The following is a 23,432-nucleotide window of genomic DNA, read 5'->3' as shown; positions in this document are numbered from 1 at the left end:
ACAGAGAACAACGACAAAAATCGGTGTTGCCTACACCGTGTTATCCTCTTTTTAAAATTTGCACCCTGTTGACTTAAATGGGGCAAGTTTTAAACCTGCTTTTAGCCTCTTAATATCTTTGATGTGTCATTACAAGTGCACAGCCATGTGAGTGATTCCATCAGAGTGAACATGGTGAATCTGACTGCAGTAGATGTGAAAGATATGAATAAAAGTGATGTTAATTCAGCCAGCGCACATACCTGTATTTACTTCCTGTTTTCGTTCGGAGTCCACAGTAGTCGATTGTCGAGTCTCGACAATCGACTACTGTGGACTCCAAATTCTGTGGAATACAAGTTCTCCTTTAAGGAATTTGAAATGTATTTTCCAGGATTGGAAAAGACATAGAAATGGATAAACAGTCGTGGAAATTTGTGCAGAGGATATACATTTTTGTAGTTACGCTCTACTCTAAAATGTTTAAACACATAAATGACTCGTGAGGAGTAGCCTAAAATTTGGTCACGAGCCAAAGTGAGGTCTGATTTGAACGAATTGACACCAAAGGAAATTCATGAATGTTTTCGGGTAAACTTAAAGGATTAAAAATCCTTCTTCGTTTACATGATGCCGTTTTCAACTAAAAACGGAAAACTTTTTTTAAGTTCATTTACACAACAACTGCATTTTTGGGGGCCTGAAAGCGCAGACAAGTGCAAGTTTTAGAAAATGATACTGTTATCGTCTCCATGTAAATGTGAAAACAGTGACGTCATGCGCATGAGTATTACATGTTCAATCTATAGGCGCGTAGTGTTTTTTTCTAAAGCAATATCGCCAACTACTGGCCTGGCATGAATAATACAGCGATTTTAGTCGTTTTCGTGGATCCATGTAAACGGTGATTGTTCTGACAAGATTATCATGTACGTGAAAAACGCAAAGAAAAAAACTTTTTCCGTTTTTAGAACATAGTTGTCGTGTGAACGTACCCTAAATGTTTTAGTAGCTAATCGAATTTAGTATTTAATCCTTTTTTTTTTTCATCACAAATAACTGGACAGACAGTGGAAAAGTCATGGAAATGTCTAATGGGAACCCTTAAATACATTATTTCCTTACCTCCATTTACATACATTGTTATGGAAGCAAATGGTACTGGTGCAAATGGTGTAGAAATGGTTTTAGTATGTGTTTTAGTATGTGATTTAATGGCAGATCAGAGGAGCACATGTTAACATGGTTACAGATATTCCATTGAGAGAGATGTACAAGAATTTGAGTCCTTTGATGTGTCAACCGAACAGCTCCTAAATCTCTCAGAAAACACACAGGCACTGGTGTGTGTGTGTGTGTGTGTGTCTATGCATCATGAAGCATAACGACTGAACTGATCTGCCCATATGGTCTTCCGGATGCTGGGGCGGTCGATGGTCTAGATCTCTGCACTCCCACCCCTCAGGTGTCTTTTGTTCCCACCACGGTGTCCCCTCCCTTCTAGTCACCCACTTACTTTGAAGTGCCAATCATATCAAAAGGAGGCGCTCACAAAGAACAAACCGCCAACATAGAATGTGTTACTTTTTTCCTTTGTCTCTTTCTCTCTTTATGTCTTTGTATGCATTTTCCCCCACTTTGTCAAACTCTTCAACACATTATGGAATTATTAGCACATAATAAATGACTATATGCTATACTGCAGACCTGTTCTGATACCTTAACATAATGTATGTTTTTGTTTGTTTGTTTATGTTTTTTAATATTTTGAGTATATTTAACAAGGCATTTAAAATGACAAAAATAGAAAAATTATAGTGAGTTACAATAACTTTAAGAACAATAAGAAATGCGAGCCCAGAATGAATAGAGGAAATGTCACAAGGATATAAACATTTTTGTCATAATTGCTTTGGCAATTACATTGGCAAATGTGCCTCTGAAAAGTCAAGTCTCTTCTTGATGACGAATGGCTTAAAGAAACGCAAACCAATCCTTCATGCAATGAGCTGTGCGATAAAAATGAACAACAGTTCTGTTTGCTTGTTTAAGCGTTGTGAGAGAAATGATAAGATTCCCGATGCAGAATTGTTTAGGCACGATTCCAGCAGATGTTTGTACATCTCCCGCTGCTCGTCTCTTGCTCTTAGCTATAAACATATCACAGTGGCACCAAACACTTAGCATGAAAAGAGATGTAGGGTATGTTAGACGATGTTATTCTAGAGGGGGGGAAGTAAAGTTAAGAAATTGTTGAACAGAGACACATTTGAACTTGAGAATGCGCCCCTGTGCGTATGTGTGTGTGTGTGTGTGTGTGTGTTTGGCCTCAGGTCAGGGGATCTGGACCTCTAGCACCTGTAGCATTCTACAGGATTATCAGGATTACGCCAGAGCTTCCATGTCAATCAGAGTTTGAGCAGAACCACACAACCACTGCCCACTAATCCCTTTATCTCATCTACCACACGGTGTGTGTGTGTGTGTGAGATGACTGTATCTAGACTTCCTGCATGCACTGTTGTCTGTGACACACATTCACTTCCTGTCAGGTCAACCTCTTCACAAATAAAATGTGACAACACTTACTTGTGTCATAAGCATAACAGTTTGTATTTTCACAGCTAGATTCATGTTCATTAAGGGAGAAAGGACAGGTGGACTGAATGACTGTGTTCATGTTTAGAAAGGTGTACTCGGAGTATGATTCTGGTCATTTGAAAACAGAAATTCAACATAGACCAGCAATTCTCAACTGCTAACTGGTATTTGAAGACCCAGAGTTTACACTGATCATTAAATGGTGACCCAACACAGAACTTAAATCTAGTTTGCAGCAAAATAGAAATATCCTTAAATTAAAACACTGAAATGTATTATTTTTTACAAAGAACTAATAAGAAAAAAATGTCTGAAAAATATTACACTCTTAAAGATAAAGGTTCCAAAAGTGCGTTTTAACCTTTAAACACATACCTCAGGTCTTTAGTGACCCGGAACGTCATTCATTACCCTCCTCCTCATTCATTTTTGAAAGTTAGTCATCAACCCTTGTAGTATTCCTCAATCAATTCATTATACACAATATAACAACAACAAAAAAAAAAAAAAGTATAAAAGAATGCCTGCTTTCCCATTTGTTTTTTCTAAAAATTGCATAGGGTCGCTAATGACCCGAGGTGTGTAAAAGTATATATTTTTTCTGCACAGCAATAATTAAATCTTTGATGCCTGAATAAGTGCAATTCACCTTTATTCAACAGGGTGTCAATGTCTGATACACAATGATGAAGTGATGTTTCACTCATAGTCACCGCAGGCAGAAAACAAAAGAATAGGAAGTATCATCAGCAAAACTTTAAATTGCTCAGTGATTTACTGCAGAGCAAGAACTGAACGCAATCAGATATTAGTGTCACTGTCACTTGATGGTGGATCTGGTGAAGAAGCTGTCAGCGATCATAATATTGATTTTGAAGATGTTGAAAATGATAGTTTTGAGAATATGTTTGAGATGGCGAATATGATCCAGATACTGAATGTACAGGGAAATGAGCTCTGATGAGGACAGTGATGATGGTATAAAACATCTGCTCAAACTGAACCCTTCCCAGCTCCAAAAGGTAACAAAATATTATTTATTTGATTATTCTGTAATTGTTACTTTATCAGGGGAGTTTTATATTATCGCGACAGGTAGACGCGATTTTATCCATCCGTGTTAGATATAGATCCAGGTCACTAAAGACCCGAATATAATGATTGAGTGAAACATTTGTGCATTTAAGGGTTAATAATTTAAAGAACATTTTTCCAAAGAACCTTTTGTGTAATGGAAAGGTTCCATGGATTTTAAAGTTTCTTTTTGGAACCATTATTTCTAAGAGAATTGAAAGAAAAAATTTCTAATTTCGGTGTTGGTTTTATGCTTTCAACAGCCAATAATTTATTGCACAAAACATATAACGGGGTCGACACAAACCATGTTTATCTTATTTGTGAGCAAATCCATATTTCTTTAAGTTCTCTTACATGCATAGTTTTGTTAATGGTTTTTAAAGGATGATGTGATATCAAGCAGTATTTTAATGTTGTTGGCATCTCTATAATTTATATTATAATAATTATATATTATAATATATAGTTGTTGGCATCTCTATAATTTATATTATTATAATTATATATTATAATAAAAAAGTCATTTAACATTACTGAATCAAAATATTAGGTTACACTAACAAAACTAAATTCAAGGTTAAGATTAGGTAAAAAAGGCTCTTTAACGTAACTTGCAGTCAAGATAATTCAGTCATATTAAAGAAAAATTGTATTTGAATAAAGCTAATGAAAGCTAATTTAATCTTTACCACATGCTTGACTAACAGCGTGCAAACATATTTTTTATACTTTTATTTACTGACCCCAAACTTCTGTGTTTGAAACATATAAACCATTGTATATTTGCATTTGTGTATATCTCAGTAACTATAAGGTGCAATTGCACAAATGCTTGTTTTCTCTATAGTGGTTTTATATGTTTCAAACACCTAAGTTTGTGGTCCGAAAGATTTTTTTAAAAGAAGTTAATACTTTTATTCTGCAGATACATCAAATTCATCAAAAGTGACAGCAAAGACATTTAAAAAGATTTATATTTCAAATAGATTTATATTTTCAAATGAATCCAAAAAAAAAGAAAAAAAAAGATAATGAATTACATTTTACAATATAATCAAATAGAAAACAGTTCTTTTAAATTGTAATAATATTTCACAATATTACTGTTTTACTGTATTTTTGACCAAGTAAATTCAGCCTTGGTGAGCAGAAGAGACTTCTTTCAGAAACATTACAAAAATCTTACCGACCCCAAACTTTTGAACAGATAGTTCAAACTGCTCTTAAAAAACAATAAATCACAATCACTGCAAGATTATTAGGGTAAGTTATCACATGTTTTCATTTCTTTATTTGGCTTATAAGCCTAAAATGATCTGTTTAAGTAGCAGGTGTTATTGTGACAACTTGCCCCTGTAGTGTGACAGTTTGCCCCACTATTGGTCCTTCCCTGAGCATTACAGGTGGAAATATTCAATAGCTTTTTAAAATATGTTCATACAATGACTTTTTTTTTCTTCAAAAACAGCCTGAATCTACTTCAAGATGACAAAACAAAGACACTACTCGATCAATTAAAAGATAAAAGAAAAACGACTTAAGGGCTTGGGCATGTGCTCTGATTGGTCAATCCCGCTGTCATTCACACGCCCCTCTCCTTTAAATACAGCGCATGGCCCGCAGTTCAGTTCACTCAGATGACATGAACCAGTGGGAGGCGATGGAGTGATTCGCGCGAACAACACGCGCTCGTGCCAGTGTAACAGCTGTGCGTTCCTACATCTCCACTGTCCAGACCAAATGAGTTCAACGTCTTCCGACGACTCATGCTCTTATTTTCCCTCTCCCGCGGAGATGCCTGCATGTTACAGGGACTTATGCGGAGGAACAAGTAACTTTGCCAATATGCCCTATTGGACATTGACATTCCACACAGGAGAGTCCTATGGAATATAGTCTGCACTGTCACTCTACTCAGCCGGTGAAAAACAAACTTTTCGTGTTCTGCATCATGCTGTCACTGTGGGTGTACATGATGTACTGCTGCGTGGGCTACTGCTCCACCTCACCGACCTTCATGATGGAAGAAAGGAGACTCAGACCTCTCCAGAAAAAAGACCCGGAGATGTTCCTCAAAAGTCAGTCCAGGGACCTATTGAACAACGAGAGTGATGCTGACAGCAGAGGAGATGGCTGGGAGGAAAATAAGGGCGATGTTGGTTATGACGAGGACTCGGGAGTGACAGGTGCCCTGAACGGGTCCGAGACCAAAAAGTTGCCCCAAGCGATTATAATAGGGGTGAAGAAGGGCGGGACGCGCGCGCTGCTCGAGTTCCTGCGTCTTCATCCTGATGTCCGCGCGGTGGGAGCAGAGCCGCACTTCTTTGATCGAAACTACGAGAAAGGTCTCGAGTGGTACAGGTGCGTTTATCCACACAACACGCTGTTATACTTACGTTTTTGACATCGCTCAGGATAATAATAGCGGATTAAGACCGGGGAATTATGTGGCGCATATTCATCCGAGTAGTGTCACATAAAATATGTTAGTATAGACAGTGTGGGAACTATGGAAGACTTCAGGAGCTCTGACGCCACTGTTTAAGGCTTGCGATTAAAGGAAACCAACAAAATATATATGTACGTTTCAACAGCGTTTCCAACAAGTCTGTAACCAAAAAAGTTAGATTACAAGTTATAAAATGATACATATAATTTTACTAATAAATAATATTTTACAATTTTTACTGGTTTCCAGGCCTGGAATTACAATTTTACAATTCCCTAATGATTGTTTCGGGTTTAAATAACTAATGCTGCGTTAAAAAAAAGAAAAGTAAAAGTTTGCTGTTTTTGTGTTTTGGCTGGCTATAACAGAAACTTTTTGGTTGCAATTTATTTATGAAGGTGTCTGTGTTACAGTGTAATTATGCATTTAAGTAATGAGTAATATTAATTAACTAGTTAGTTACTATAGGGTTAGAGTTAAGGCTTGGTTTAGGGTTAGTTGCATAATTATGCATAATTTGTAGTTATTACTACAGTAACTACATGTAACGTGCAACAAGGACACTGTAAAATAAAGTGTTACCAACTATTTTGATGTTAATGTTTTGGATCCCAGTTTATTATGTTCTTAACCACCCTGTACTACTAACATTCAAATGAATAATTTGATACAATGCACTATTGTGTACAGTACTTATATTCTGTTGACCCTTCCCTTACACCTTAACCCACTCTTAAACCTACCCATACCACCAAACCCGTCCCTTACCTTACCCGTATCTCAATAGCAGCACAGTGTTTTGAAATACAACATCAATGCAATAAGCACACTGTACCTAACTATTAATATTTTTTACATAGTACATAGTAGTTGAAGGCATCTTACCATGTTTTGAATAAAGGATTTAGACAGTTGTTATTACATTTTGCATATTACAAACAGAACTAATGTCGATGGGCATGATTTAGGCTACATTAAAGAAAAGCAAAAGAGAGAAAAATGAACTTGTTGAGTGCGAACATGTATATTTAGTCACCCACACTATGTTGGACATGTGGGAATGAATTCTTTCCAACACAGTGTAGTTTTGTAATGGTGAACTAGATACAATGCTGGAATGACTCAAGGCAAACATAGACTAAATAAACATTATGCTCTGTGCTTGTGTAACACCCCTTCATAGTCAGGTGCGTTTGCACAACATTATCAATCCGTGCAGGTTTGACCCTCACCCTTGATTCCTAGTATTTTTATTCTTTTACCAGACAGCCATATTGTGAAAACAGATGAAACCGTTTTCCCCTTGTGTGATTTTACATTAAGTTTGACATTCTGAGTTGTAGTATAAAATTGACACCTAGAGAGAGTTGGTTTGGCCAGTTATCCCTCTTAAAGGGATAGTTCACCCCAAAATGAAAATCTTGTCATCCCTTGCTCACCCTCCAGCGAGGTTTTGTTGTTCCAAACCTGTATGAGTTTCTTTCTTCTGTTGAACACAAAAGAAGAGATTTTAAAGAATGTTGGCAACCAGACAGTTGACAGTAGCCATTGACTTCCATAGTAGGGAAAAAAAAACCTATGGAAGTCAATGGCTACCGTCAACTGTCTGGTAACCAACATTCTTTCTTTCTTCTGTGTATAACAGAAGAATGAAGCTCATAAGAATGATACTCATATTGGGTGAACTATCCCTTTAAAAATAAATGTTTCAAAACGGGGTTTTCATGGTGATGCCATAGAAGAACCCTTTTTTGGTTCCCTAAAGAACCATTTTTTTCTTAGTGTGAAGAACATTTGAATAATCTAAAGAACAATTTTACTCTATAAAGAACCTTTTATGTAATGGAAAGATTCCATGGAAGTTAAAAGTTCTTAATGGAACCATCAATGCCAACAAACATCTATTATTTTTAATAGTGATACAGAATTTTGACTATCACCAATAAATTTGTCCATTTTGCTAGTTATTTTGGCCCAGAATCACCTTAAACCGTCTGATTGACAGCGGCCAAAAATTAAACTGACAAAATGAAATGCTTGGAAGCCTAGCAAAGGAAAATGCACCCCAAAGCTTTTTATTGTTCACGCCGCTACAGACCTTCTGTGGAGGAATCTGAAGACCCAGTTCCTTCAGTATTGACGCACAGTGGGAATACAAGGAACAGGCAAAGAGCAGGATGAGCCCCTTTATCCAGGGAGCCCAGTAGACTAATTGTGAAGAAGAAGCATGGAGAGAGAAGCATGCAGCCAGGTGGCCAAGTCTCCAGTGGAGGTATTGAGCTCTGCTGCACTGTTAGTCCAACATAGAAGAGGCGTCCATGTGCTCCCTGCAGGAGGCGTTCAGAAGGGTGACTGAGCACAGCGGGGCTTTATAACTGTAAATGCAGCGGGACGTTTCATACGAAGCTTTTGAAGAAACAGAAGGGCTGATGAATTCAATAAACAGGCCATGCATTTGTGGATATTTATGATTTTGTTCCTAATTTTGAAATATTTTACCCCTTAAGGGCCATACACACCGGGACGAATATCGGCGCGCGTTTTTAGCCAGCGTTTTTCAACGCGTTTTTTGTGTTCACACCCAAGCGATATTCACTGACGATGAGCCGAGTGAACATGCAAATTCATTCCCTGACATTAGTTGGCGCCCTTTGTTTAGTCACGAGGTGTAAAACGCCGGCGAATATCGCGCCCGAAATTCGTCCCGGTGTGAACAGGCTTTTAATCTGATTTTCTTTCTCAGCAAACCCTTACAATATTAACCCTGTCAAGCCTGACATAAAATAATAGTCAGAAAATATAGTTTAGACAAACTTTAGACAAAATATATTAAATAAATAAAAAAAAGTCTGCATGTGTGTTTTTGTTGAGTATCATATTTGATACTTCAGGCTTTCATGCCTTGTACACTGCAAAAACAATTATATGATCAATAAGTTATGACAACATATGTTTTATATTGCTTTAACTCATCAAAATAAGTTAAGCAATTTTCTACTTTTTTAAGGTATACAAGAATCAACTAATTTTTTAAGTTCAATATAATTTAGGTTGAAATTACTTAAACATCCACGTTGATTGTACTTAAACATTTTAAGGCAGCAACTTTTTTTTTTTTACAGTGTAGTGAGATATAGTGAGAATATGGAGCTCATGCTCGAGAAGGAAAAACCTCAGTTTTATTCAGAGGACGAAACTGAGCAAAGATATGCAATTTGGTGCAGATGCTGATATTTATATGGCCAAAAAGTAAGGTGAAATTCTGATAGCTTGAAATGTAAATCAATGAGATCTTTATAACAATAGCAGATGCTTACATAAAATGCATATACATATCAGTTGCCACTCTATATCTCCCAATAATATTTCTTAGTAAGATAATATAAATACTTAATTTTGTGATCAAATCTCTGTAGTTTTAATTGTGGTGGCAAAAAATATAATGCAATGCAATACAATGATATTTAAGCGATGAACAAATAAACGTTCCTCAAAAACATGAGGCATCATATTTGATACTCACATTTTAACTTTTTTTTTTTTTTTTTAAATGACTTGCTTCAGTCCAGTGAATATTCATCTTGAAATATTATTAACAATATAAAAGTTATTCCTATGTTAATAAAAGTCAATTAAGATTTCACAACAAAAAGGCGCATAATATCACAACCTGAAGGTGGACATTTTTACTTGCTAAAAAAAGTCAAAATATCTTTCAGATGACCGAAGGCATATAGAAGATGTGTACAAAAGGGTTTTTCAGCAAAGTTTTGATCATATTGATCCTTTAGAGGCCATAGAAATTTGTGTATCAAATATAATACTGAAGACTTTATAGGGTTAATGGCATGGTACTATATTACTGTAGCTACAATGGGGACTAAATTACCATATTAATATAGCATCGTTTTTGGTACTTTAAAGAATATTAGGGTATTACCATCGTAACTGAAATGTATTATAATGGTAATAATAATATGTTGGTCCAGATTATTTCATGTGTCAGTACTCAACTGTCCCTTTGAGAGTACAGATTCAGAAAAGGACATGGTGAAAAGTTCTCAGGCACAATCATATTACTTTTTGACACCAAAGCAATGATAGAGTCACAAGGAGTGGCTTGTTTGTGGATGGCAGATGCTGGCAGTAAATTGAAAGTGAGTCTATTGAGTGAGATGCTGAATGTTTCAAAAGAGGATCTGCTGAACCCCTGAGGTTCTGCATTAACCCCAGTGAGAAAGAGCAGGCAATTAGAGTGAATTGTGTTGTTTCTTTCTTCACTTTGTATGCAAATGTGCTCAGAGGGTGAAAGTGCTTTTTGAGAAACACAGCAGGATCTCCCTAAAAAAAAAAGCCCTGAGAGGAGCAGAATGAGGGTATTCTTAAAACATGCACGTAACTTTTCCTCAGTCTTGAAAGATGTTGCTGTTGTGTTTACTGATAAAATTGCTGCTAGCCTTTGTGTGGGATGGTAAGGCACGACTGGATTGAAGAGAATGATGGATTTCTTCTGTGTGAAAAAGCCAGTTGCTTAATAATTTATAAACCCTTGGCTCTTCTCTTCACTGGCACTTTAAGGGAATGTAGAGCTCTGTTCAAAAGCCTAGTGAGCTGCCTTCCTGTATGTTGCCTAAATAAACAACTGAAATGGAACCTCATAAGTGGGTCTGAAGTTGCTAAGGCTTATACTCTAATTAATATACAAATACACATCTTTAGCCAATGAATGCAGAATTCAAGTCAACATGAAACGGAAGTTGCAGTAGTCTTTTCTTGATTTTTGGCCATCAGGAATTGATGGGATGGCTGGATGGTTGTGGTTTGCTATTGGTCGATCTCATATGAGTGACAGGTAGTCCCGCCGTCACGCCATTAAGTGAGAGAATAAAAGAGATGTCGCTGCAAGAGGAGGGGAATATGTTTTGATTAAAGATTACAAGGGCACATGAATAAAAAAACAAAAACAATGATACGTGTAACCCCTTCGGTACTCGCACCGCGACAAGCAGGAACCAGTGTTTCCGGCATGGGAGGCGGGTGCGCTAACAAGGACGCTAAACCTCAGTTGCTAGTGCATCTCTTGAGGCCTGGGGAGTCAGGTTTACCTGCACAGCTCTTACTAGAGGACATCCGTTACACTCACCCCCCTAAACCTCACTCCCATCCGGGTCACGGCACCAATGTAACCCCTCTGGTTCTACTCGCACTGCTCTGAGCTGGAGATTCTGATGTGAGAGGCAATACGCTAACAATGCTTTGTAAATTTTGATATCATGGTGAAAAGTTATTCATTCACCCTAATACCTGCAACATCTTCTTCCCCAACTACATAAAAACAAAGGAAAGACATCATCTCAGTTAAAAGTAGAGTCCGTTTTTTCACAAACATTTTTTGTTATTCTGGTCGAAACTCTCTTCACATTATGATAGCAATCAATCATAGAAGTGGTTTACATTTTTTTTTTTTTACATATATCATCTGTGGAAGTCTCAGTGCCAAAAAATGTTTGTCCATATGATATCCTAACTGCCTGTCAACATATACCTCCGTGCCTGCTCTCGCAGACATCACACGTCATCAGCACATTTCATGCTATTTAGAGTTGTAAACAGTCACTGCGCGTGGAATTGGGGGGGGAATGCAAAACTCATGAGTCTCACAGATTTCCAGAGTAGAAGTAAAATTATTTTATTTTCCCTATTTTTGTCTTTTATCTGCATACAAATATATATGCTGAAATACTGTTTTATCCACAGAAAGAAATACTTGAAAATCTGAGATTGTGAGAGAGCACAAATGGACGTCATACTTTAGTCATGAAAGGACCCACAGTCCCCCAGCTTTAGCTTTGATGCGGGTCTGGAACGTGTCCCACTGAAACTCTGTCAGATTATTTGAAGTAGCTGCATACCACCACCTCTCGTATCCCCCCCCCCCCCCTTTTTTTTTTTTTTTTTGACAAAGTGATGTTCCCAGAAGAATTCCTTCCCAGGTTAAGTCTCTGCTCTCTTAAAATGACCTATGTTAAGTGCTCATTTTGCTTGAGAACAGGTGGGTAGGATATATTTAAGCTTCCTATTTCACTTTACTTGTTTTTTTAAGGCAATTGGTTTGCATGCTTTTTTTTAGTAGGTCTAACTAATTAGATTTTACAGTGCAGTGTCACATGATCATTCTAATACATCAATCATTATAATACTCTGTAAAATATGATATGGTCAATAAAGTATGACAACATATATGTATTTCACTGCTTTAACTCCTCAAAATAAGTTCACCAGTTTTCAATTTAAAAAAAAAAGTTATACAAGATTCCACTCATTTTTTAAAGTCAGTTTAATGTAATTTTAGTTAAAATGACTTAGACATCCAAGTTGACTGTACTTATGTTGAAAACGTTGAAAACTGCTCAATATTTTTGTGGAAACCTTGATCAATTTGAGGATTCTTTTAATTATTATAAAGTTTAAAAGAACAGGATTTATTTGAAATATAAATCTTTTATAACACTCTAAACTTTAAAGTCACTTCTGCTCAATTTCAAACATCCTTATAATAATAAATACTAACTCCAAACTTTTGAATGGTAGTGTATATTCTTATATACTAGCAAGCTCTTATATGAAGCTCAAAGAATGAATCATCTTGAAAGAATCACATTCTATTTTAAGTGTCATATTTTAAAAGATCTTAAAAGAAGTTGATTTACATACAGACTTCATCATAAACATAATAATCTAACATAAACATGTGCTATCAAGGCTGTGATATAAAACTATAAGAAATTCCACTGAACAGTTGCATAAGCAGAAAGCAACTCATTAAACAGTGCAGTTCCCTGCTGCAAAGTGCTCTTCTATGATGACCATCTTCTCAGCATCTCAAACTATCCTGAGGGAACTTCAAACAGCAGAGGCTTTAAAAGGCATAAACACCAGCCTTTGAACGCGCTACCTGATAACAGATAATGTAAACATAGGTTTACAGAGAGCTCTTCAAAAACATACTCCAGAGAAGACACAACTCACTTCCCTCTAGACAAAACAAGTTAATAACCGCCAATTAACACAACAGGCTCTCTAATTTAACCCTGTGGTGCTGCAGAGCTTTATTTCTCTGCCCGTCCAAGAGTGCAGTTTAATCTTGAACTGTGGCCTAGTAAAGACTTTATTATGCCGGCCTGTGAGCAGAAGTCTGGTTTTTCTCTTGACAGTTCCTGGCTTCAGGGTTGGCTTGCTAAATCATTTACTCATTTATTAGTAGAGCTTGCTTAAAGGTACAATATGTAAGAATTTTCTATCAAAATGCCCCAAAACCACTTGCACAGTGTTATATATTTCTTTCAGTTGTGTACTTCCATTATCCTAAATGTTTCCAAGAATTTGTAAATTCACAATTTTAAAAAGTGTCCGTCCCTGTTCACTTGTCTCCTGTCAATGACATAATATCCACGTTATCCCTGGTTTCCGCTCGTACTGCCATAGTAATCATGGCGACAGACGTGGACAACTGCATAGTGCTTAACGTCTAGCAGCACTCTGTTGTTCTTCCGTTCAAACATTATGGATCATGGCAAGCAGATTTTGGGACAAAAGGAGAAATAAAACGAGGATCAATATCAGCGTGGCATTTTCGAGATGCCGAGAGCTAAACGTCCGAGACTAACTTGGACTTTCCGCCACTCTTGCATGTGCTTTATTAGACAGGTGAGCAAATCTACAGTACATAAAACAAATCAATGTTATATAGCTCAACATGATGAAATGTTAGAATATGATCAGTATGTTATTCTAATGTTGATCTAGCTTACTGCTTACTAGTCTTATATAGCAAACAAACTCGCACATAGAATAACATTATAACTTTCAACACACTCAAATGCAGTATGATAGTGTACTGTAGACCAAATGAAACAGCTCTGCTTTACCTGACAAGTTTAAATCGTCAAAAAAACTGGCCTGTGTGAGAAGTAATTCAGCACTTGCGGGTAGTTCGGTAGAATGAAATGTCCTTATTCCTTTATATCTGCGGGACTTGGGTGTGGCGCTGATATCTTTCTTATTAGCAATCGTGATCTGCTTCATACCACAGTCATGTCAAAAAACATGAATGTTTTCACTCATCCATAAACATTATTTGATCCATCAGCATGACAGAAAGTCCCATGATTCTGCTTATCACTGCGTCATCAACCTACACCTTTGTTATTGTAAGAGGTTAGCGACCCCTAGCGGCCAAAAATTACATATTGTAGCTTTAAGCAAACATTATTACTTTTGCTTAGTGTTATGAGTTTTTCAAAACCTCTCTGTGCTGAGGATGTGAATGGTAGCCCAAATCTTGTGGTTTGTTGAGGAGAGATGTGCTATTACTTTTTTTCACAAGTATTCATTAAAAATAACCAGCACTTGTAAACCAGTAGTTTACTGAGAGTGTACATTATGTGTACATTCATAAACTAAAAAGTGGACTAGAAGTATTTAACTAGTAAACTAAAAGTATATTTATGAATTCACTTGTAGAATAGTTGCAATACTGAAGAAAAACGTATGCAAACTGTTGTGTACTCAAATTGTTACACTTGAAGTACACTTAAAAGTATACTTTTATAAAATAAATAGTGGGCCAATTTAGTCCTAAGAAAAAGTATGCTATACTAGTATATTGATATTAGTATACTTTATACTTACTGTACTTTTACTTTATACTAATTAGAGCTGCACAATAAATCAACAAAAGATCGTGATCTCGATTCAAACACCCACGCGATCTCATTCCTAAATGCAACGATTCGCCTGTGTCCATTTAGACCTTTGACAAAATCACACTGAAACATTCAAATCTGATCCAGAGAGAGCAGTTGTCATGAACACTTAGAAACTGTTTTACAAACAGTCTTTTTAACCACACAATATCGTTATTTCTGTGTTACAAATATTCATATTGTCACAGAAATACTGGGATAAAAGTTTATAGTTCGGATAAAAACACTGATGCCCAAAATAGAGCAAATCATTTTTAGAAAGTAACATGGCGCTTTAAATAACAATTACATGGATTACATCTTTACAGCAGTAGGTGGCGACAAGTGACTGTTAAAAAGATGTATTTGTCATTGAATCAGTCATCCAAGAGATTTGTTCAAAAATGATTGATTAACACACCTTCTTTTTCACAAGGCTAGCACAACATACATAATGTAAAATCTAGCTGCACTCTGCACCCATTTATTCCTTTTCTTTTTTACTAATCATGCATATTTTTGCTTGTTGAACCGAAGCAAACTTTAGGTAACTCTTTATTGCGATGCTCCCCAACAGACATTCTACTGACTAAGTAATTTTGCAACTACATGTCAACTTCTCATTAGAGTATTAATAGACTCTCTGCTTAATATCTGCTAACTCTTTATTGTGATGGTCCACCAACAGACATTCTAGTAACTTTGCAACTACGGGCCCTGTCTTGCACCCAGCGCAATTGACTTTGCACAGCGACGCATGTATCATTCCTATTTTGCACCCGCGCACAGCGGACTTTTCCCTCCACAGACGCACGTCGGTTAACTAAGAAATACACTTGCGCTCCCGGGGGCGGTTCAGCGCAAAGAGGAGGCTTGTTCCGGCGCAAACGTTCCCTGGTGCTATTTTGCAGGTTTAGAAAACAATTCCGCCACTGACCGAAAAAACTAGTTTAAAGTCAGTGGCGCGTTGCGCATGTTATTAAATGCTATTTTAAGGGCGCATGCTTGGCCATAATCAATGTAGCGAGTGCACAACGCACATACACTTCGATTCTCTCATACACAGAAGCAGCAGTTCTCATTTTTGCAAATCATACATTATTACGATAGATAGATAGATAGATAGATAGATAGATAGATAGATAGATAGATAGATAGATAGATAGATAGATAGATAGATAGATAGATAGTTATAAAAGCATACATCTAGCTTACACATTTACCCAAATTATCATACGCCTGTTTAACCGAAGTTAATTTGGATGTGTTTCTCCATCCCCAACGTCACTTCTCTGTGTTTTACGGCCCTGACGAGAACGCCGGTCTCCTCAGCTGTGAACCGCTCCTCGTGTGCGCCTGGCAAATTCGCCGTTATAACAGCAATCCGCTTTGAAACAAGCGCGCCTGCTCTTAAAGGGAATGTGAGATGTCGCTCTAATTGGTTTATTTCACGTTACGGCCAAACCACACCTATGAATAATGAAGCTACTTCAGACCAACCCATTTTAGATTTGCGTCGGGCGCAAGAGTCATTTATCCCGCCGGTATAATAGCAACAGCGCCCAAGACCCGCCCACAAAGTTACTTGCGTTTCGCGCTTGATACTTGCGTTTCAGATCGTTAAAATAGGGCCCATATGTCAACTAATTCTCATTAGAGTATTAGTAGACTCTCTGTTTAATATCTGCTTTATTGTGATGGTCCTCAACATACACTCTACTGACTAAAAGTAACTTTGCAACTACATCTCAACTTATTCTAACCAGAACCCTACTAGTCTACTAACAGTCTACTAATACTCTAATGAGAGTTAGATAGTTAGGTGCAACATTACTTATAGTCAACAGAATGTGTTAAAGGGACCATCAAAATAAAGTGAAACTTAACTTTATCCTTATGTCTAATAATGAGTTTTGTCTGTAAAACAGCATGCTGGATTAAGATGTTTGGAAAGCCAATGCTTCTGGGCTGCGCAATCTGTTAAGAAAAACAAATTGCAAAAGCACTTAAGTTTCTGGATTCCACGTTTGTGTCTGTCTGCTTTTATGAATAATGCATGCGGCTCTGATTCGAGTCTTGTTTGCTTGGGGACCAGGTGGAAAGTTTGATCAGTTGTGGTTTGTATCCCTGTGGGCCACTGCAAAAGACTCTGCTTGTGTATCTAAGGGACTGTGAACGTAATTGCAGAGATACAGAGCCATCCCCCCCCCCCCCCCCCCACCCCCAATATGTGGCTATGTCTCATTAGGTTTGTTTTTTTCACATCCCTTATTAATGATGGTTTCTAAGATTACATAAGATGCATTGCATTTTTTGGGGGGGGGGCGGGGGTTTAATGAGCTCGGCCCACTACAATCCCCCAGACAGGATTAGCCCTTCATCCCCCGACTCCTCAAAGCACTGAGGAACCAATGCGTCTTTCTTCTCCTCTTACAGTATAAACCCTTTCCACACCTCCACACTTCATGCCAGTAATTGCTTAGATATTATCTTTTGAACTTTGTCTTGAAGGAGAGGTTAAGACAACAGTCTTTGCCTAGTAATGCGTCTACATATAAATACCTCATTAACAGGCATAATCGTTACAGCAACATTTCTTTCCCTACTTTCAGCTCCACGGCTAATTCTGTTTTCAAACATCTGTCACTGTCAAAACTCTTGTCACTGGCAAACTATAAATGGCTTTGGATAAAACGACTGTTGATAAAACGGAATAGTTGATAGGCTTGTCCAAACTGTATAAAAATAAATATTGATTATATTACAAGGGTCATATTATATTTTATGAACATCTACCCATTTTGTTATCCATAGATGGACTTTTTTTGCTGCTCTGCCTTTAAGACTTTAAAACACCCTCATTGCATTTGAGAGAGATTACAGAGGTTATATGTTACATTAATTTATTCATTTTTTGTCTTAACTTTGCTAATTTTTTTTTTTATATATATATATATAGTAATTTATTCCTGTGATGGCAAAGCTGAATTTTCAGCATCATTACTCCAGTCTTCAGTGTCACATGATCCTTCAGAAATCATTCTAATATGATGATTTGATGCTCAATAAACGCTTATTATTATTATCAATGTTGAAAACAGTAGTGCAAACTGTAATCATTTTTTTCAGGATTCTTTGATGAATAGAAAGTTTGAAATATCTGCATTTATTTGAATTGAATTTAAATCGAAATCTGTAACATAAATGTCTTTACTATCCTTGCTGAATAAAAGGAAAAAAAAAATTGTTTTTTTTGAAAAAGTTATTTTGAAGTCTGCTAGTTACAATGTTTACATAGTTTTCAACTCTTTATCTCAAAACTGTACAACATATTTTCATGATTTGTTATCACAACACTTTTTTTTTGTCAAATCAACTTTATTAATTTATGTTTTTCAGATAACATAATATTTTGAGTTTCTGTTGATTAAATCAATCTCCTTCATTGTATTAACTAAAAAAAAATGTTTTAATAAATAAAAATTTCAAGGCAACCAGGTTCTTACCTTTTTAAGTTAAACCAACATTTTTTTTACAGTGAAACAAATCAAGGGGAAATTGATTCCTCATGATATTACCCATTTAAAAAAACAAAACAAAAAACACCTTGTGGTAATCATGTGATAGCGCTGATATCTTGTCCTCGGTCAACCTTTCATGACCCTGCTTTAACCTGAGTTTGTTTATTATCATGCGTATGTCTGGTCTTGCATAAACCTCATTTGACCTAGTTCAGCCGCATTCTCCCCTTGCTAGCTACTAATTTGCCAATTACATCTGCTGGCCTGATACTGCTGATTCAGGTATCATGGGAGTGAAATTAAATCTACATCCACAAGCGAAAACCTAGTGTGAAATAAAACATAGGGGAAAAGGGAGTAGGCTGCATCATTTACGCACATTTCCGAGCCTTTGTGTGATTTATTTAGTGATCTGTATTGAGAGTTGTGATGTCACAGAGGAGGATTATTTTAAGACTGTAAAAGGGATTAAGTGGAGTATAAGGAGATGGTTGTCTTTTCTTCTGTGTGCTCAATAAAACTTCATAATGCAGACTGATCCAGTCACTACTCAAGCACAGATTAACTCATGGTTGGTTGTCAATCTGAAAATGTGACTTTCTATATATTAGCCCAACAGCTGTGATATTAATTATAAAGACAAGATGTTTGCAAAATTAAATAACTGGCTTTTATATTGTTACTGTACTGTAACCAATGCAAATGATTACAATAATAACAAAAAAAAAAAAAAAAAAAAAATATATATATATATATATATATATATATATATATATTTTTTTTTTTTTTTTTTTTTTTTTTTTTTTTTTCTAATTAAATTTAGTTTTATCTGTAAATCGCTTTTCACAATAAATATTTTTTCAAAGCACCCTGTTAATATGGTTACACTTTATTTTTTAAGGTGATGTAATTTTGTAACAATGTAATGACACAAAAAAATATTGAGTATTATTAATTAACTACATGTACTGTAGGGCTACGGTTATAGGGTTTGGGGTTAGATACTTTTAATTATGCATAATTTACAGTTAAAAACAAAACAAAAAGCGAGTCAGTCAGTTTGGAGCTTGTAGTATTGCCTTTCTAAAATGTACCTACATTTTTTCATGTACCCATTTATAATATGTGATAAAAAAGTGTATATTATAAAGTCAAGATGTTTGCAAAATTAAACAAATATTTAAAAAAATATTACATTTTTAACAACTGTTATTTTATTATTTCAAATTAGATTCACTATAAATTGCTTTTCACAATAAATATTATTCCAAAGCACCCTGTTAAAAAAAAAAAAAAATCACATTAAGCACATATAATACATATTTATTTTAGGGATAAACAGGTGTACTATATTGCATGATATTGCATTCGTTTGTTTCTAAAGTAAGTGTACAAACTTAAGATTTGGTGGCACAAATGGCCAAATTCTTTTCTTCCCCAAAAAGCACATTGGAGCCTGTATTCCAAACACTCTTGTTACAGTAGCTCAAATGATAGATTATAGATTGTGTTTAATATCATCAAATGGGTTTAATTCCTGTTGATAACATGTATACCTTGTAAGGGTACATTTACACGACAACAATGTACTGAAATGGAAACATTTTTGAAAAGTTTTGCGTACGGACGACAACGTTGTCGATACGATCCCCGTTCTAACAGAGTCAGCGAAAACGACAATAAACGCTGTATTATTCATACCAGGCCAGTAGTTGGCGATGTTACTCTGTAAAGAAACACTACACGCCTATAGACTGAACGCGCAATACTCATGATGTTACCGTTTTCACAAATTTGCGTTTTTGTAGTTTGCAAAGAGACTATAACGGTACACACTGTTGTCGTGTAAATGGACGGGCAAGACGCATAAAAAGTTCTGTTTTTAGTTGAAAACGCTGTCGTGTACGCATCCATGAACTATCCATGGGTGTCTCTTCTGATGCTGAGACTGTCTTCTTTGAGCTTTGTGTCTTTAGCCGTACAATAGACAGAGATGTTTGTCTGTGCCATGACAGTCCTGCTGTTTTTCATATCGGTCGTGTCTGTCAGTATGAATCCTTCTTTGATACTCACCCCATGCCTTTCTGCTCCTAGGGAACTAATGCCCAAAACTCTGGAGGGTCAGCTGACTATGGAGAAGACACCGAGCTACTTTGTAACCAAGGAGGTTCCAGGCCGGATCCACGCCATGTCTAAGGACACTAAGCTGATAGTTGTGGTCAGAGACCCAGTAACCCGGGCGATCTCGGACTACACGCAGACCCGCTCAAAGAAACCTGACATCCCGTCTTTCGAGAGCTTGACTTTTAGAAACATCACAGGCAATGTAATAGACACCTCGTGGAGCGCGGTGCAGATCGGCATGTACGCCAGGCATCTGGAGCAGTGGCTGCAGTTTTTCCCCATGAGCCAGTTGTTGTTTGTGAGCGGGGAGCGTCTTATCAGCGACCCGGCCGGGGAGATGGCCCGCGTGCAGCACTTCTTGGGCCTGAGGAGGGAGGTCACGCACAAACACTTTCACTTTAACCCCGCCAAGGGCTTCCCGTGCCTCAAAAGACCCGAGAGCAACAGCAAACCGCACTGCCTCGGCAAAACTAAAGGCCGCACGCACCCAAACATCCATCCAGATGTGATTCAAAGACTGCGAGACTTCTACAAGCCATTTAACAGAAAGTTCTACCACATGACCGGTCATGACTTTGGCTGGGACTGATTTTTTTTTTCCTTTAAGAACACATTTTTGGAAAATAATGAATTGTAAAAAAAGTACAGATCTATTTTATAATAATTTATTGAAAATAATATACTCACTTGGCTGCCTATCTGTTGTTGTACATACTGCAAGTTTCTACCTTTTACATTCCAGTCAAATCTGTAAGCTTGATATTTTGTCTTTTCGAATGGGAAGGATTGTTTGATGTAGGAATTTAACTCTTTCCCCGCCAGTGACCGCATTTTTGATTTAAATTTTTTTTATTTTTTTTTATCAATATATCAAAAGAAAGAACAGACCCTCTGCTTTGAAAAAAAAAAAAAAACACAATCTTTTATTCAAGCTTCATGCATTGTTTTTATCAACAATTGAAGTTTCATTTAAAAAAAAAACAGCTTTTGAACAAAAAGCTGAGAATTTCATTCGGATCAGATTTAAAATGATGATCAAAACATAGATGGAGTAGATTGAGTTCATCAACACCCCCAAAGCTTCACAGTCCTATACCTCTTCATGGGTTTGACATTTCATTTGGTAACGTTAGGCAATTTTTATTTATTTGCTGTTTAATGTTTGATGATCCAGTTATTTAACATGTGCGTAAGCAATCTTCTATCACTTGTTTCTGCTTCTTCTTCTTCTTCCTGTGTTTTGGATCTGGAGATTCTGTACTATTTCAGAAGAAAATGAAGAAATTCGTAATAGCGCCCCCTATAGTAGTGAAAACATGGATAGCTGGAATGGTGGGGAAAGAGTTAAAAGGAAAATAGCACATTGAAACTAATTACGGGTATATGATGAGTCATATTTTGGCAAACATAATGTTCTAATGTTTTTTCCAGCATGTCATCCTTCATTTTAAAGGGGTTAAAGGGTCGATATTGAGTCTCAGCTGTTCCAAAGCCACATCGTGTGGATCAATACGCATAAAACTATACGACATGTCAATTATGTCAGAAAAATGGTTTGGCACTGATGTTTAGGACACCAGCTGTTTAACATAATTTAAGAAAATGTAATTTTCTACAAACACAGGAAGTCCTTGAAGACAGATATTTAACTGTATTACAACCATGTTTGATACTTTGTTACAAAAAGCCTGTATTGATCATTTTCAACAAGAGAAATGCAATGCAGTCAGACAGAAATGTCATGTTATGACGTCATGTTACTGTACGTTTTTTTATGAAACGTCATAAATGTCGTAAGTATGAATATGAAAGGGAGAAGTTTGATTAAAACGGGAAAGTGAAATTTCCCCGGTCATAATTATTTTTCATACATCAATGGTTGAGTTTTATTCAACCCTTATTATGTATTTTCAAATTATGTTGTTTCTGATGAAATTTAGTTGAAAAATGAGTGTTCGATTGTTTCTTTCCAACTTCATACAGGGGTACGAGACTTTGCGTATTTCTGTGCTGTGATGAAATAAATCTATTTTTCCCAGAGCGTTGCATGTCTTATTGTGTTTATTGATGCAAATATAATTTTTCACGGTTTCCACAAAAAGCAGCACAGCTGTTTTCAACATTGATAATAATCAGAAATGTTTCTTGAGCAGCAAATCATCATATTAGAATGATTTCTGAAGGATCATGTGACACTGAAGACTGGAGTAATGATGCTGAGAATTCAGCTTTGATCACAGGAATAAATTACATTTAACAATATATTAAAATAGAAAATATTTTTTTTAAAAATCACAATACTGTTTTTACTATATTTTTGATCAAATAAATTTAGCTTTGGAGAGCATGAGAGTCTTCTTAAAAAAACATAAAAATCTGGTAGTGTATATCCAAGCATAAAAACATAGGCTATACCTGATCATTTTGAATAAGTATGATCAGGCAGACATCTCAGAAAACACATGTCCCAGAATTAGAAATACTCCACACCCTGTTACATCAAATTTCCAAATGATTTTTTACGTCTCACTCGTGTCAGATTTCTGCTCTGTTTTTCTCAGCTGTCAAACAACAGCAGCTTAGCACATATCAGCCTGCGGGTCTCTGTGCAAACAGCAATCCCCCAGCTGGGAAAAAGCATTTACAGTTGGTTTCGACCTTCTCCCTGTGTAATTGCTGAGAGGGTGCTTCTTCGCGAGCTTTGCCTGGTATCCCGCTATTGCCAGGGGCTGCTTCCATGTCCTGCTAACAGCCAGACGAGGGCCATTTGTAAGCCGTTAAAGATTGCCTGATAATAGATGGAGGTAATAACTCGCTGCTTGTTGATCACATGGAAATGCTGGGACTAAAGAGGACAGGCATTTTCCAGTGTAAATTGTGATGTGATGTGTTCCCAGCAAGCAATTTTGCGTTTAAAAGATGTCTAATAGCCGTCCA

General features: G+C 36.6%; 1 protein-coding gene across 1 annotated transcript; it reads left to right on the top strand.

The window, feature by feature from the left end:
* Nucleotides 1-5,286: 5,286 nt before the first annotated feature.
* Nucleotides 5,287-22,536, top strand: hs3st3b1a (heparan sulfate (glucosamine) 3-O-sulfotransferase 3B1a). Its single transcript, XM_079852030.1, has 2 exons — nt 5,287-6,018; nt 20,466-22,536. The coding sequence occupies exons 1-2, from the start codon at nt 5,543-5,545 to the stop codon at nt 21,082-21,084; spliced, it is 1,095 nt and encodes a 364-aa protein (XP_079708156.1). The 5' UTR covers nt 5,287-5,542; the 3' UTR covers nt 21,085-22,536.
* The last annotated feature ends 896 nt before the right edge of the window (nt 22,537-23,432 follow it).

The sequence above is a fragment of the Squalius cephalus genome (genome assembly GCF_949319135.1).
Source record: "Squalius cephalus genome assembly, chromosome: 1".
In the NCBI taxonomy this organism is placed as follows: Eukaryota; Metazoa; Chordata; class Actinopteri; order Cypriniformes; family Leuciscidae; genus Squalius; species Squalius cephalus.
This window is presented reverse-complemented; position numbering and strand designations above follow the sequence as displayed.

Bases quoted from the DNA above. Each gene is read 5' to 3' on its own strand.
- hs3st3b1a (XM_079852030.1), top strand. From the start codon at position 5,543: ATGGAATATAGTCTGCACTGTCACTCTACTCAGCCGGTGAAAAACAAA. The intron at 6,019-20,465 runs GTGCGTTTATCC...TTCTGCTCCTAG, and splicing joins AAAGGTCTCGAGTGGTACAG to GGAACTAATGCCCAAAACTC.